The following is a 13,687-nucleotide window of genomic DNA, read 5'->3' on the forward strand; positions in this document are numbered from 1 at the left end:
GGAGCCATCTATATCTTCTTGTTGGACACTCATACCAAATCCCAGCAGTTCTAGAGGCGGTATCTGCTTCCCTACCCACTTGCCATTGTTCAGTTCTTGCCATCCCTTGCCATTTTCTGAGTCTGGCCCGTGTACCACTGAGCCCTCTTCCTTCTGGCTTCTACCGTCTTTCATCCCCACAACTGTTGCTAGACTATCCAAAGCACTTGGTTTTGCTGTTTCTGCATTTAAATCCTGTTGGAGACCCTTCATTACCTATCTGCTAAACACATCTGTTAGCAAATAACCCAAGGCCCTTATAATCTTTCCACCTTACTTTGAGGCAGGGTCTCTCTTGTTTCTGGCCACAACATTGCATTCTGGCCTGTGAGCTTCTGTCTCCACCTCCCATCTTGATGTAGCCAAGCTAGAATAAGGTTGCCCCACACAAGGCAAGTGTTTTTGTCCATTAAGCAGTCTCTGCATCTGCACCTTTGTTCTCCATCACACTCCAGCCCTCCGCCTCCTCCAGCCAGTGTTTATGATCTTACCTAACATCCAGCATTGGTTCCCGGAAGGTGTCTTAGTTAGGGTTTTACTGCTGTGATCAGACACCATGACCAAGGCAACTTTTATAAGGACATTTAATTGGAGCTGGCTTACAGGTTCACAGGTTCAGTCCATTATCATCAAGGCAGGAACATGGCAGCATCCAGGCAGGCATGGTGCAGGAGAAGCTGAGAGTTCTCCACTTCATCTGAAGGCTGCTAGCAGAATACTGGCTTTCAGGCAGCTAGGATGAGGGTCTTAAAGCCCACACCCACAGTACCATGCCTACTCCAAAAAAGCCACACCTACTCGAACAGGGCCACACCTCCTAATAGTGCCACTCCATGGTCTAAGCATATACAAACCATCACAGAAGGCTTCTCTCTATGTGGTCTGTTCCTCCTTGCTGTGCTTTATGTGGTGCCTCTGGTGTATGGCTCTGCTAAGCATCTGTGACACTGGACCACTTCTGCCTGCCCCATTCACCAGGTGACTCCTTCAGAAGGGTGAGACCGATTCCCACTGCCAACCCAGCACTGACACTCACCAGCATCTTTCAATCTTTCCAGCAGATCGAAAAAGCTTCTGCACAATCCACAGCACAGGCTATTTGAAAAGCTGGCCACCCACAAAGATGGGGCTGGACGAAGACAATGAGCCAGACAACGAGGGCTGCAATCTCAGCTGCCTTGTTGCCATCGGGCGACTGCACTCACACATGGTTCCACAGCCAGTGAATGGGGAAATACGGGTGAAATCTATGGAGTACGTTTCTCGACACGCAATAGATGGGAAATTTGTTTTTGTAGATCAGAGGTAAGACCCTACATCTTACCTTTCAGCAATACAATAGAGCAGCGATTCTCAACCTGTGGGGCTTGACCTCTTGGAAGGGATGGGGGAGGGGGAGGTGGGCCGTGGGACCAAAGGACCCTTTCACAGGGGTTGCCTATCAGATATCCTGTATATCAGATATTTACAGTATGATTCATAATAGTAGCAAGAGTACAGTTATAAAGTAGCAAGAAAATAATTTTATGGTTGGGGTCACCACAATGTGAGGTCTCAGGGTCTCAGCATTAGGAAGCTTGAGAACCTCTGTAACAGAGGATTTCAACCCTAAGTTGAGAAGCCAAGAAAACTGGGTGGTCAGCTGGCTTTTCTAAGAGAATGTTATTCTTGCCGGGCGTGTAGCTCAGTTGGTAGAATGTCTGCCTCACATGCATGAGGCCTTAGATTCTATCCCCAGCATCACATGTAGCTGATGTGGTGGTTCTTGCCTCAAATCCCAGCACCAGGGTGGTAGAAGGGGGAAGGATCAGACGTCCAAGGTCATTCTTATCTATATAGTGAGCTTAGAGCAACGTTGGCTTACATAAGACCTTGTCTTAAATAATAAAATGAATAATAATAATCTTTTCTAAAAATTGAGAAAAATGACTGCAGGCCTCACCTTCCCTCTTATGAATACCTCGCCTCTGACTGCACATTTCTACATAGAGTAAGGGGAGTGAGAGTGGTCTCTGCTACAAGCCAAACTATTAGGATATTATCATGGTAAACATACAGATTTTTTTCTGAGTATACTTTAATATACTTTAATAGTTAAGTGGGTGGTATGAAATCCAGTTCTGAAAGGAAACAGAAACATGGCCCCCAGCTATGAGCTGTCCCAGGGTCATGACAGTGAATAGAATATAAGACATGGAAACAGCTATTTAGACCTGAGCTTCCCAGTAAAGTTGGTCATGATGGACTTGTCTGTGTATTTAAATTGGGATGTAATTAATTAAAATAAAAGCTTCCGTTTCTCAGGGCACTAGCAGCCACAGACTAATCAGTTCATGTGGTTAACAGCACACACATGGTGCTGCTGCTGCAGAAAGCTCTTTGGGCTGAACTGTTCTTGCCCAGCCTCTTCGTCTTATAGATGAGGACTTGAGGTCTGGCCTATGCATCACCTCCAGCTAGATTCATAGCTAATTAGCGTTAGATCTAGACTGTGAGCCAAATGTCTCAAATGCACTGCTGCTGCCTCCCTTAGGAATATTCACAGGCTAAAAACTAGTTACTAGAGACAGCCACACAATGCCAGCAGAGTAGGCACCTGCTTTTTAAGGCTTTTGTGGTCTCAGCTACAAGAGCCTCTGGGTTTTCAGCTGTCCTGATATAAGCAAGCAGTGAAAAAAGGAGTGGCCCTGCCCTGGCATTTAGATTTTTATCTTACTTTTTCCTGAATAATATGGTTGTCATTTAAAGACCTCCTGAAATTTGATTTCTGACCAAAGCCCTTTAAGTTGTCTTTGCTTTGTTTTGCTTTGTTTTTATAACTTTGCTTCAAGTTGGAAAGCTGGATGGGATGGGTACCCACATAGTCCAGTGAAAAGCACCTCGCTTTTTGCCCCCTTTGACCTTTGATCTCCTGGAGGCCGTGGTGAGGAGACGTGAGCTGCCCATCCACAAGTCATCATTCATCCTAGTTTTTTCTTATCTAAAAAGCCCTTGTTCTCTCTTAGGGCGACAGCCATTTTGGCATATCTACCACAGGAACTTCTAGGCACATCATGTTATGAGTATTTTCATCAAGATGATATAGGACACCTTGCAGAATGTCATAGGCAAGGTAAGGTGGGGCAAAGAAAGAGTCTGATGTTATAAAGTGTGTTCTGTTCTACACTGGTCCAATTGTTCTTCCAGAGAAAATTGCCCTTACTGTGTGGAAGTCAGCCATCCCAGGAATCTTCAGGCCAAAACATAAGAGAGAAGAAAAGACTATTAGCCCCAGGGCCCATTTGTCCCTTACAGATGCTCAGCCCCTACTCACTGCAGGTTTTCTCTATAGAAGCCATGGTTGCTTGTAGACCCATCTCCTGGTTAGGATTCACTCCGAGCCTGTACAGAGTTCATATGTCCTGGACTGCTCTGATTTTCTTTCCATACGTGGCTGCACTGCCTCCTGTATTTTCTTTGACTCATGGTGTCCAGGTTTTATTTCTATCACTGTGACAAAATACCCCGACAAAAAGCAACTTAGTTTATTTCAGCTCACAATTCCTGGTTACAGTCCTAAAAGGAAGTCACAGTGTCAGGAGTGACAAATGGTCACATCATACCCACAGTCTAGATCAAAGAGAAAGTGAATACATGCATGCTCACTGTTTGCTTGCTGTGCTCAGCTCAAATTCTCCATTCTTACACAGTTCAGAGTCCCTCCTAGGAAATGGCACTGCCCACAGTGGGCTATGTCTTTCATATAAGTTAATCTTAATAGATTCTAGGTTGTGTCAGGGTGACAAAGTTGACCATCACAGATGGTATGGACACATATTCAGCCCCTCTCTTCACTGTTTCTACCAGAACTTATTCAGTTGCGGCAGGCATTTATTTATGAAAAGTCCCCATTTTCACACCTCACTGCCTTGACTCTGGTCCAGGCACCTGTGCCTGTGAGTCTCCTGCTTTTTCTATCACCTTGGGTCCATCATTTATAGTTATCTCATTTATTGTTAAATAGATCAAGCCAAATAATATCATATCCCTGCTTAATGCGCCAATATTCAAACTCAAACCCAACTACTTCTAATAGGTACAGAATCCAAACCTTCCCACCTCAGATCTCCTGGCCCTGACCCAGTTCCTTGGTTTCACTTCCCAGATTTGTTCTATCTGCGACCACGTATGTCACCTGTGCTAGTCTCTGTCATCCCTTAGCCTGTATGTGGTTCTTTCCTGCTCTTGGATAGTGTGTTCAAGTAGCCTCAGTCACTCTCCTTCATAGGGCAGGAGTCATATGCTGCCTCTTTTGTCTCTAATAATTGTAACTTGAAAAGTGCTCATGATGTTTGTTTCTCAAAGGATGAGATCTGAACAGGTCAGTGGCCTCTACTGACTCAGATTTCCTAAACTGGCTAAGGACTGTTCTGTCCCTGGGCTTTGTAATAGGGAAGAAACATGGCTAGTGCTCATGTCACAGCTGACTCCAGTGTTCCTGAAAGCCTCCATTTTCATAGGCTCTGGAAAGGCATGGCAGGTTGATAATTGCACCGAAAGGCTGTGAGTTAGACCCTCGGACGCCGCCTGTCGGCACAATGACCACATGCCTCCTTGGCTTTCTAAGTGTGATGACATGGGAGCTAAGCACCATTAGGATCTGGGGTCTGGTGACCTGTTTAACATAGTCACTGGTTTGAGGAAAGGACAATTGTGTCTTCTCTGCATTCTCAGTTTTACAGACAAGAGAAAAGATCACGACTAATTGCTATAAGTTTAAGATCAAAGATGGTTCCTTTATCACACTACGAAGTCGATGGTTCAGTTTCATGAACCCGTGGACCAAGGAAGTAGAATACATTGTCTCAACCAACACCGTTGTTTTGTGAGTATCTTCTGAGCTATATACCCTTGCTTCAAAGGTGGGATGCCTTGGGATCCTTACCTGGGACAAAGGGTACAGGCAATAGGCAGCATCCACATTTTAATGTCACCTTACTAGTATCTCCTGATGGGAGGAAGCCAGGAAGTGTTGTTAACCAAGGACAGGCATTGGCTGTCCTACATGATCCACACTGGTGAGACTTACTTCAGGAAACAGCCAATTCTTGAAACCTTAACCCTAACCCCACATATGGGTGTTGCCTTATGCTGGTGGAGGGGGTTGTCAACCAAAAGTGAAAGACTTACTTACATAGCTACTAACTCTCTCTGGTCTTGGTTGAGGATGGGTTGGTCTCCATGGCTACCCGGTTAGTACACCAAGTCTTGGTAGGAATACTCTCTCAAAGACTTCTGCCACCTGCTAAGTGAGCAGGAGGAGGAAAGAGCCTTCTTTCACAAGATTCTTTTTACCATCTTCACCAATCTGTGGTTAGAAGCAGGCAGGGGCCTGGAGCTGTTGGCAGGTAGGCGAAAAGGTACTGTAGCAGTGTGGGCAGGGAGGGGTACTGCTTCAGCCACATCTACTAAATTGTGTAGGGAGGCCCAGGCAAGCAGTGAGTCTGAAGCTGGGATGCTATTCATCATGTTATAGAACAGTGAGGAGACCTGTTCAGACACTCAGACAGATACTTCATTTTCTGGCCTGTCCAGGTCCTGAGTGGACACCGGACTCCTTGGCCAAGGTGAAAGGTGCACGGTTCTGAGCAAGCCTGACTCATGTTTCCTTATTGCTGGGATGTTCACAGAGCCAATGTCCTGGAAGGCGGGGACCCAACCTTCCCGCAGCTAACAGCATCCCCCCACAGCATGGACAGCATGCTGCCCTCTGGAGAAGGTATGTCCTGCTTGGGCACCGGGGCTTGCCTACAAGAAGCTGCTTATGACCAGAGATATTCTCCCATCAAGTGTTCAGGGTATCCTGTTGCCATGTTCTGTGGAGCTGACCTTGACATGATGTGCTGAGTCCCAGTCAGAACAGCTGCTGCCATGCTACTGGGATATTGTGAATGTCTGTGGCTCTTCCTGGGGCTTTGACTCCCTGTTGCCCACAGGCTATGATTTGATCTTTGGTGACTCACTGGCTCCTGTGTTTGGGAGGAAGGTGTCTATTTGCATTGAGAATATTCCATACCAGTGGGCTCCTTCCCTCTGGCTCAGCATTGACTCTCCTGTACCTGTCCTTCCTGAACTACTTTTGCTTGCATGGCTTCAGCCAGCTCCTTCCACTCATGACTCCCATGCCCACTCTCTCCTTTCCCAGACAGAACCACAGAGGCACTGAAATAAAGACTGTCCAAAGCCTATCTTCTGTACTGCCTTCATCTGGTTGTTGAAGCCAGAATTATTGGTTCCTCCCATTCCTCTGTGCAGCTAAATACACCATTCTGTCCTTTTTGTCTCTTAAACTCACCCATTGCCTCTGCACTAGTCCCTAACTTTAATCTCACTCTCTCTCAGTTCCATACTCCATTCTACATAACACACAGCATAAAAACATTCTGGTTAGCAGCAGACCTCATAAATGACAAATATTTTACCTACTGATGCCATAACCATTGTGATATCTAGAGTAACACATTACCTTCAAACTTGTTTAGAGCCACAAATGCCACCTCTGTGGTCACCTATAGCACAGTAATCTAGGTTGGTAGCCTAGAACCAACAGGCCTCACCCTATAGCCTATAATTTATACCCTATAGGCTATTATGTCTAGGTTTGATCGACATGACAAACTCAACTAAGGACACATTTTTCAGGCTGCATCCCTGTCATTTAAGTGAAATGTAACTGCAGCGTGTGCTGTGTGGTGGACTTTCAGTAACCCACCTTGCAGCCAGTATGTTTTCTGTGCTAAGTCCCCTGGTCCTTATCTCCTTTGTGGATCCTGTCTGATATCACCAGTACAGCATGATCTGATTGCTGTCTTTGCCAGTTCCAAGCTCATGCCCTAATCATCTTCTATGAACACCTTGCAGTAGACTTCTAAACTCCGTCCTGCCCCAGTCCTCTCGCACATTGGTCCTGTGCCTGAGGTGCTTTCCCACCTATCTTTGCCACCTATCAAGCTAACTCAGACTCATCTTTCAAGAAGACAGCTCAGGGAGCCTCCTCCAAGAAGCCACACCCGCTCGGATGAGTCCGGTGTCTCATGCTCATGCCTTACCTGCCGAGCTCATCACGCTTTGCTGTCCTGTCTCTACTCCTAGCACATGAAGAAAATTAACTGGTTCATTGTCAGAACTTTGTCCTTGGATGCTGACTAGAACCTCGAGCCTTCCCCTGCTAGAACTGTCTTCCTGACAAGGTAGAACCTTGCTGTTCTACTTCATGTGGGTCACGAGGCTCTCATCTAACACTCGCTAGCGTCTCCTGCTCCCTTTTCTCCTCTCCTACTCTCAGATTCCTTTGTTGTAGGTGGCCCAAAGAGGACTCATCCCACTGTTCCAGGCATTCCAGGGGGAACCAGAGCTGGAGCAGGAAAAATAGGTCGAATGATCGCCGAGGAAATCATGGAAATCCACAGGCAAGTAATCCCTCGGGCTGCCTCTCCAACCAGCTGAGGCTCAGCACTCCACACACTCACCTGCCCAGGTGCTACACAAGGTGCAGAGTCACCCTGGGGTGTCACAGTTGGGTCATCACACTTTGGGGTGTCACAGTCGGGTAAGACGGTGCTGCTGATCAGCCAGGGATGCTGCTTGTATTACACAGGACTGTTCTGTTTCTCTGGCCCAGTCCAAAATTTAAACCATGCCTAATAAGGAAGCTAGACCAAACGGGCCAGTGCTTAAGGACACTCCTGAGGAAGCCCATTTCCTGAGACTTTGAATGTATCCCAAGGAGCTTCCTAGTGTGGATGATGTCCAGGAACATTACAGGACTGCAGTAAATCTGTGAGCAGCCAATGATTTGAACCTTAACAAAAACACTTCTTCAGGCTACCTAGAGTAATAGAGGTCAGGCAGCTCAAGATTCAATGGACACAGCTTTCTTAGGAGGACGGTGTCCTTTCCATTTCCATGTGAAAGCAGAGCCTGGCAGTGGCTGACTGGGGTTCACCTGGCTATGTTTAGGAGAGACATCTAATCTTTGGTATGCTGACTTAAGCTACAGAAGGGAGGCAGCATGTCTCTCCTAAGGAACCTGTTGGGATTGTGAAGGAAAAACCCCAACATAACATATAATAAACACTCAGAAATTGTCCTTAATCATAGTCATTGCAAGGGAAGCAGTTATTTATAAGTCCGTCTGAATTTGGAGCATCAAGAAGGTGGTAACCAGATACTTAAAAACATAATTTTAATGGAACATAATTGTAAGGAAAGAGGTAGCGGACCCAGAAAGACCAATGTTCACTGCAGCCACTGACTCAGTTTATTTTCTGGCCACCCAGAGTGGCTTTTTGTCCCATTCGAGCAAGGTCTGTTCCAATCCACAGAGGTGGGTTTGGCTGCTTGACTCCAGCTCTGGAGGAGATGGGGAAATAGTATGATCAGTTTCAGACCAGCCACTGTTCTCTACGCAAAACCATTGGAACATGGTATCAGAACCCTTTATCAGAATGCTCTTAAAATCCTTTAGAAGTATATTCTCTTTGTGATAATAGGATCTCATGGATTGAGGCAAGCAAGCAAGGGTTTTGAACTTGGTCTCAGCCAAGGTTTACAATAAAGGTAGGTGCTAAAAAGTCAGGACTGCTCAGTCTGTGAGCTTGTGAATGGTATTCAGGGCCAGCTAACTGGCCAGACTTCCTGTAGGAAGGAAGCACAGAGATTTAAAGGGAGTGAGTTAAAGACTCCTAATGCATAATCCCAAGCAGTTTGGACTATAAGGATTTTTCCAGATTCCATTCATTGTAGGATACTGAGCAATACCCAAAATGCTGTGCTACACTTTATGGAAGCTCACCAGAATAGCGATAGACACAGGTGGGCATGCTTCCTGACCCAGCCCTGCCCTATAGAGACATCAGTATCTAGAACTAGGTGCCGAGGGTAATGAGGAATGGGGAAAAGGCAGTGCCAGGATGAGGAACCTGGGAAAGGTGACTTCACAAGCCTGCATCCTAAGGAGACAGTGTTGGGTGAAACTCAGCAGTTCCTAGCCATCTGTGTGTCTGAAGTTGTCCATAATAGAGCTGTACCTGACTTTGAGGAGTTTCTAGTCTAGGATACAGAAAACTTGTTTTCTCACAAATAGTGCAGGCCAGGAGCCAATTCTTGGACGTAGAGATTTCGGCACAGTGGCCTGAAATAGGTTGTATCATCATGGAGGAGCTGAAAACCTGGTGGTAACAGAGCTGCCTCCATGCTCCCCATACTCTGGCTCCATCTTAGATGGAAGCAAGGATTCCTGAAAGCACAACTAGCACATAAACTCTTGCTGCAGGCCACAGCTTCTCTCCCTGGGTCACCAGCCTCACAGGTGTGGGAAGGGTTTCAGTTCTGAGTCTCCTAACCTACTAGTGGGGTAGTCTGAAAAAGTCCCAGGTCCATCTTTAATCACTCAGTACCTAAGAAGGCTGCTACTGTTTCCTGACTATTAGTTTCCTTTTTAGGTGTGCCTGAGCTGCACTGCCACCTTCCATTACCTAGGGACATGCATTAGTAAATGTTTGCCGGGAAGAGGACATATCTCTTGCTCTACATCCAATTCATGGTAGCAAAGATGGCTAAACTTCTGAGGTCTCCAGCTCACCTGTATTCTATGAAGAAATAAGGCTGACCAATTAAAATTAATCAACCTGAATCCAGAGGCTTTTAACAGTTAATTCTTTTGGAGTCTACATTTCAGATCAGATACATGGAGAACAACCCAGCTGCACTTATATATTATGTGCAGACTACTGTAACTGAGACGATACGGCCTACAGAACTGAGTTATTTGCCCTTATAGAACATCTGCCAGTCCCTACCTGAGCTCCTTAGCATCTATCTCCCTAGCCCCCAAACCCTTAAAGGCCTTGTAACTAGCATAACCAGCTCTTCTCTAACAGGATAAGAGGGTCGTCGCCTTCCAGCTGTGGCTCCAGCCCGCTGAACATCACAAGTACGCCTCCCCCTGATGCCTCCTCTCCAGGAGGCAAGAAGGTAAGCGTGATGGCTTTGAGAGAGCCTCTGCCCACATCCTGAAACACTAGAGGCTGGACTACAGAACTGCTGTGATTTCTGGTATAAGTCAAGACGTCCTTTCCTCCTTGAAATGAGTACACTTGTGTGTGGCTGGCACTTAGGGAGGCTTGTTGACTTGCTCAGGGGGATGTACTCCATGTACATTTGGGAAAGCAGGAAGAACATTCTGGGCAAAGAAGGGCTGTCATCCTTTTTGAGGGCACAATTCAAGACTTCCTGTGAGGGAAGGATTAGGAAGAACCCATAGCACTTTACTGCCAGGAATTTCAAGTGAATTGGATTAGTAAAAGCAAAAACATTAGCCTTAGCTACACATTGAATGTCAAGCCAGGCTTTATAGCTGAACACTTGGAGATCTGTCACCAGAATTTGTCCCTATGTTGTGTTAGTGACAGCCTCAAATACTTCATCAGTCATCAGCCCTCACGAAGACCTGTCTAGAAGATGACACTGTAGAGATTTATAGAGGTCTGGAAAACACCTATTTTCCTCTTTACTAGAGAATTTGCAAACCTATATGAATTATACTAATTTTAAGTTAAAAATCTATTAATAGCACCCAGGGTCAGGATGGCACAAGGAACATTGTACATGAAATCTTTCTTCCCCTAGACACATAGAGACTATCAGGAATGAATTCAGGTATGATTCTCAAAAGACAAATACCAGAAGCAAAGTAGAACTTTTCAAACCTGGGTTCCTTGCAGGCTCAGGTTGACCAGGTCTGGTGCTGTAAGGATGGGTGGAAGGGGTGTCCCAGATGAGAGGAGGAAGGGCAGCTGATTCTACTTGATGTGTCTTCAGCAAGTTTCCATTTGAAAAGGGGTTTTGATTCCTCCAGGAAACTGAAAAGCCAGCCAATTAGTGGGTAAGAGTACAGCCACAGTGAGTTTGAAGCCTGGCTTTGTCTTGTGCTAGTTATAAAATTGCTCCCACCTTCCAAGCTCCCGTTTTCCTTATTACGGGGCTGATCCTGGTAGGATAGCAGTGGTCTCTGTCCCTGCGCTCTACTATATGACAACGGATGTTGAAGTGCCTGGCCCTTGGGGATGATTAAGAAAGTACCATCAGTACCAGAGTAATGTGGCCTGCAAACCTACTGCCTCCCCGCTGTGCTTTTAGCTCCATGCTCCATTGTCCCTATCCCCCCTTGACTTAATTCACCTTTCAGGCAGTTGGCTTCTTGTTCTCTGCTTATCCCTGGGACAACTTTCATATATATATATATATATATATATATATATATATATATACACACACACACACCCTCCTCCCGACTTCACACATGGAAAATCCAAGCTCTCCTGAATTTTAACAAAATTATAGGTCTTCACGAACAGCAACTGCCACACCCCTACCACAAAGCCTGAAGTGTTTTTGAGGTGTTTATGAAAAAATTTTCCTCTTTCACTGGCTTTTAAAAATGGGTCTAGAATAAAAATGGAATCTTTTTTTGTTTAAGTTCTTGGCAACAGGACTCATGAGAAAAAGCATGATCAAGTTAAAAATAACTGCAGCATTAAATGGCTCAGCAAACCAGGGCAGAGGTGGCCCTTCAGTCAATTTCAGTGTTGTCATTTAGCCCGATATTGTTTCATGTGGATCAAGTTGAAAAGGGGTGACTAGGTGAGCCTCCATAGACCCCTGGGGGGGGGCTAGGACATTCAGGGGCATCAAGCCAAGTTCAATTAAGCAGGATTCCACAGATGTCACCTTTTGAGAGACTCTCAAGACCCTTTCAAGGATTTGCGAAGTCAAAGCTATTTTCATAACTCTGTTATAAGTTACCTGTTGTTTTTGCTGTGTATCTGTCTGCACTGATAAGCATAAAAACCCATGTCACCACTCTTAGAAATCTTTGTATTCTTCCCTACCACACACAATAAAATGTAAGCCAACTTAACAGTGTCTTCAATGAAACAATAGAAATGACTTACAGAGGGGCTGGAGAGATGGCTCAGCTGGTGAGAGCACTTGTTAAGAGCACTAGCTACTCTTGCAGAGGACCCAGGTTCGATTTCTAACACCCACATAGCTGCTCACAACAGTCTGTGACTCCAGTTCCAGGCGATCTGACGCCCTCTTTTGGCCTCCATGGGCACTGCACACGTGATATACTTATAAAGTGGGTATATTTATATACAAGCAAAACACTCTTATAAGAATTATTAAAATGAAGAAATGAATGGAGCTTTACTGCATACCTACCATTAAAGGTGCTTCAAGAAGCTTATCTGTGTGGTTCTAGCAAGCTCCTTTCCATATATTTGCCACTTTAAGGGAGACAAGTGGCAGTGATAAAGTTTGGGCTCTCAAGTCAAGACTGGGATTTTTAGAAAACTTGTACCTGCTACTTGGAGCTCAACTGCCTCCTCAAATTTACACAATGGTATGATTGATGACAACAGGTTCACATTAACTTGAAAGATCTGCTAACTCACTAACCAATACCCTCTAAGTCAGCCCTCCTCAACCTTCCTAATCTGCGGCCTTTATGCTGTGGTTACCCTCAACCATCAAGCTATTTTTGTTACTACGTCATAACTGTAATTTTACTGTTACATGTTGTAAATATTTCGTATGCAACCCCTGTGAAAGGGTTATTCAACCCCCAAGGGGTGGTGCCACAGGTTGAGAAAGGCTGCTAGAAGTGATCAATACAGGATATTTCAAAGTCACCCAAGATCAGTCAATTCTAAGTGAACCAATACCCTTTAAGTGATCAGTGTAGACTATTTCAAAATCACTGAAGGGATATCCTTTCTGAATGCCAGGATATACTCATGGATTTTTAATATATCAGGCACTCAACAGGATTCCACACCATAAGAACACTTATGAGACATATACTTAAGTGCTGAGGCATCATCAAAGAATGTTAAAATTGGTAAAAAGGCGAGACCTCATACAACCACATATCTGTTGGGGGCTAAAATTTTCTTCATACATGTCAAATTACATTTGCACAGACTGAATGGAACAGGTGTGAGAATCCAGCTGAACTCTCTTAAGCCAGGTATATTTGCAATGTTGTAAAACATTTCTAAAAATTTTTTGTAATATGATTTTTTCATTAAAATATTCATGTTAATACATAGTTTATATTTCAAAAATCACGTTATTTATATGAATGTACCCTACCTAAAACATTTTGGGGCGGGGGGGGGCGACTTAATCATTTTTACAAATGTACAGGAATCGCCATCCTGCACAACTGACTATAAAGAACCAAGCTGCAGTGTCATCTGCTGGCAAGGTCTGAAACCACTGTTTGCTTACCCTGTCTGAATACCTCTCCAAGGCTTTTTCTGTGGCTTAGCCCAGGGCAGGGAAGCTTGGCAGTCCAGGTCAGGGTGCTGCTGGTAGGGGCCGGGGGTGGGAGTAGGGGAGTGGGGTTTTAAGATAGTTCAACTGCTCCTATAGAGGAATAATAGCAATGATCACATCTCAGGAAGAGAAAACCAGAGGTTACTTAATTTAGTGCCTCTGGTATACCTGGTGATCAAAGACTTACTAGTTGTTTCTCTTCACAAATTGTTACTGACCTCAGCTACTTCAGCAGTTATCTGTTGCCATGTGACACTCACTGCTT

General features: G+C 45.1%; 1 protein-coding gene across 8 annotated transcripts in view; it reads left to right on the forward strand.

The window, feature by feature from the left end:
- The window catches only part of Bmal1 (basic helix-loop-helix ARNT like 1), a 31,600-nt gene that overhangs the window by 16,226 nt on the left and 1,687 nt on the right, over positions 1-13,687 (forward strand). For 4 of the 8 annotated variants that reach the window (XM_034505006.2, XM_076941072.1, XM_076941082.1 and 1 more), the window contains exons 9-14: positions 1,098-1,344; positions 3,045-3,151; positions 4,753-4,903; positions 5,709-5,797; positions 7,379-7,487; positions 9,960-10,053. In XM_034505006.2, coding sequence (XP_034360897.1) covers positions 1,098-1,344; positions 3,045-3,151; positions 4,753-4,903; positions 5,709-5,797; positions 7,379-7,487; positions 9,960-10,053 — 797 coding nt within the window. The remainder of the gene's footprint in view (positions 1-1,097; positions 1,345-3,044; positions 3,152-4,752; positions 4,904-5,708; positions 5,798-7,378; positions 7,488-9,959; positions 10,054-13,687) is intronic. The other 4 variants (XM_034505014.2, XM_034505022.2, XM_076941093.1 and 1 more) reach the window with 1 other exon arrangement.

This window comes from Arvicanthis niloticus, chromosome 1 (genome assembly GCF_011762505.2).
Source record: "Arvicanthis niloticus isolate mArvNil1 chromosome 1, mArvNil1.pat.X, whole genome shotgun sequence".
NCBI lineage: Eukaryota > Metazoa > Chordata > Mammalia > Rodentia > Muridae > Arvicanthis > Arvicanthis niloticus.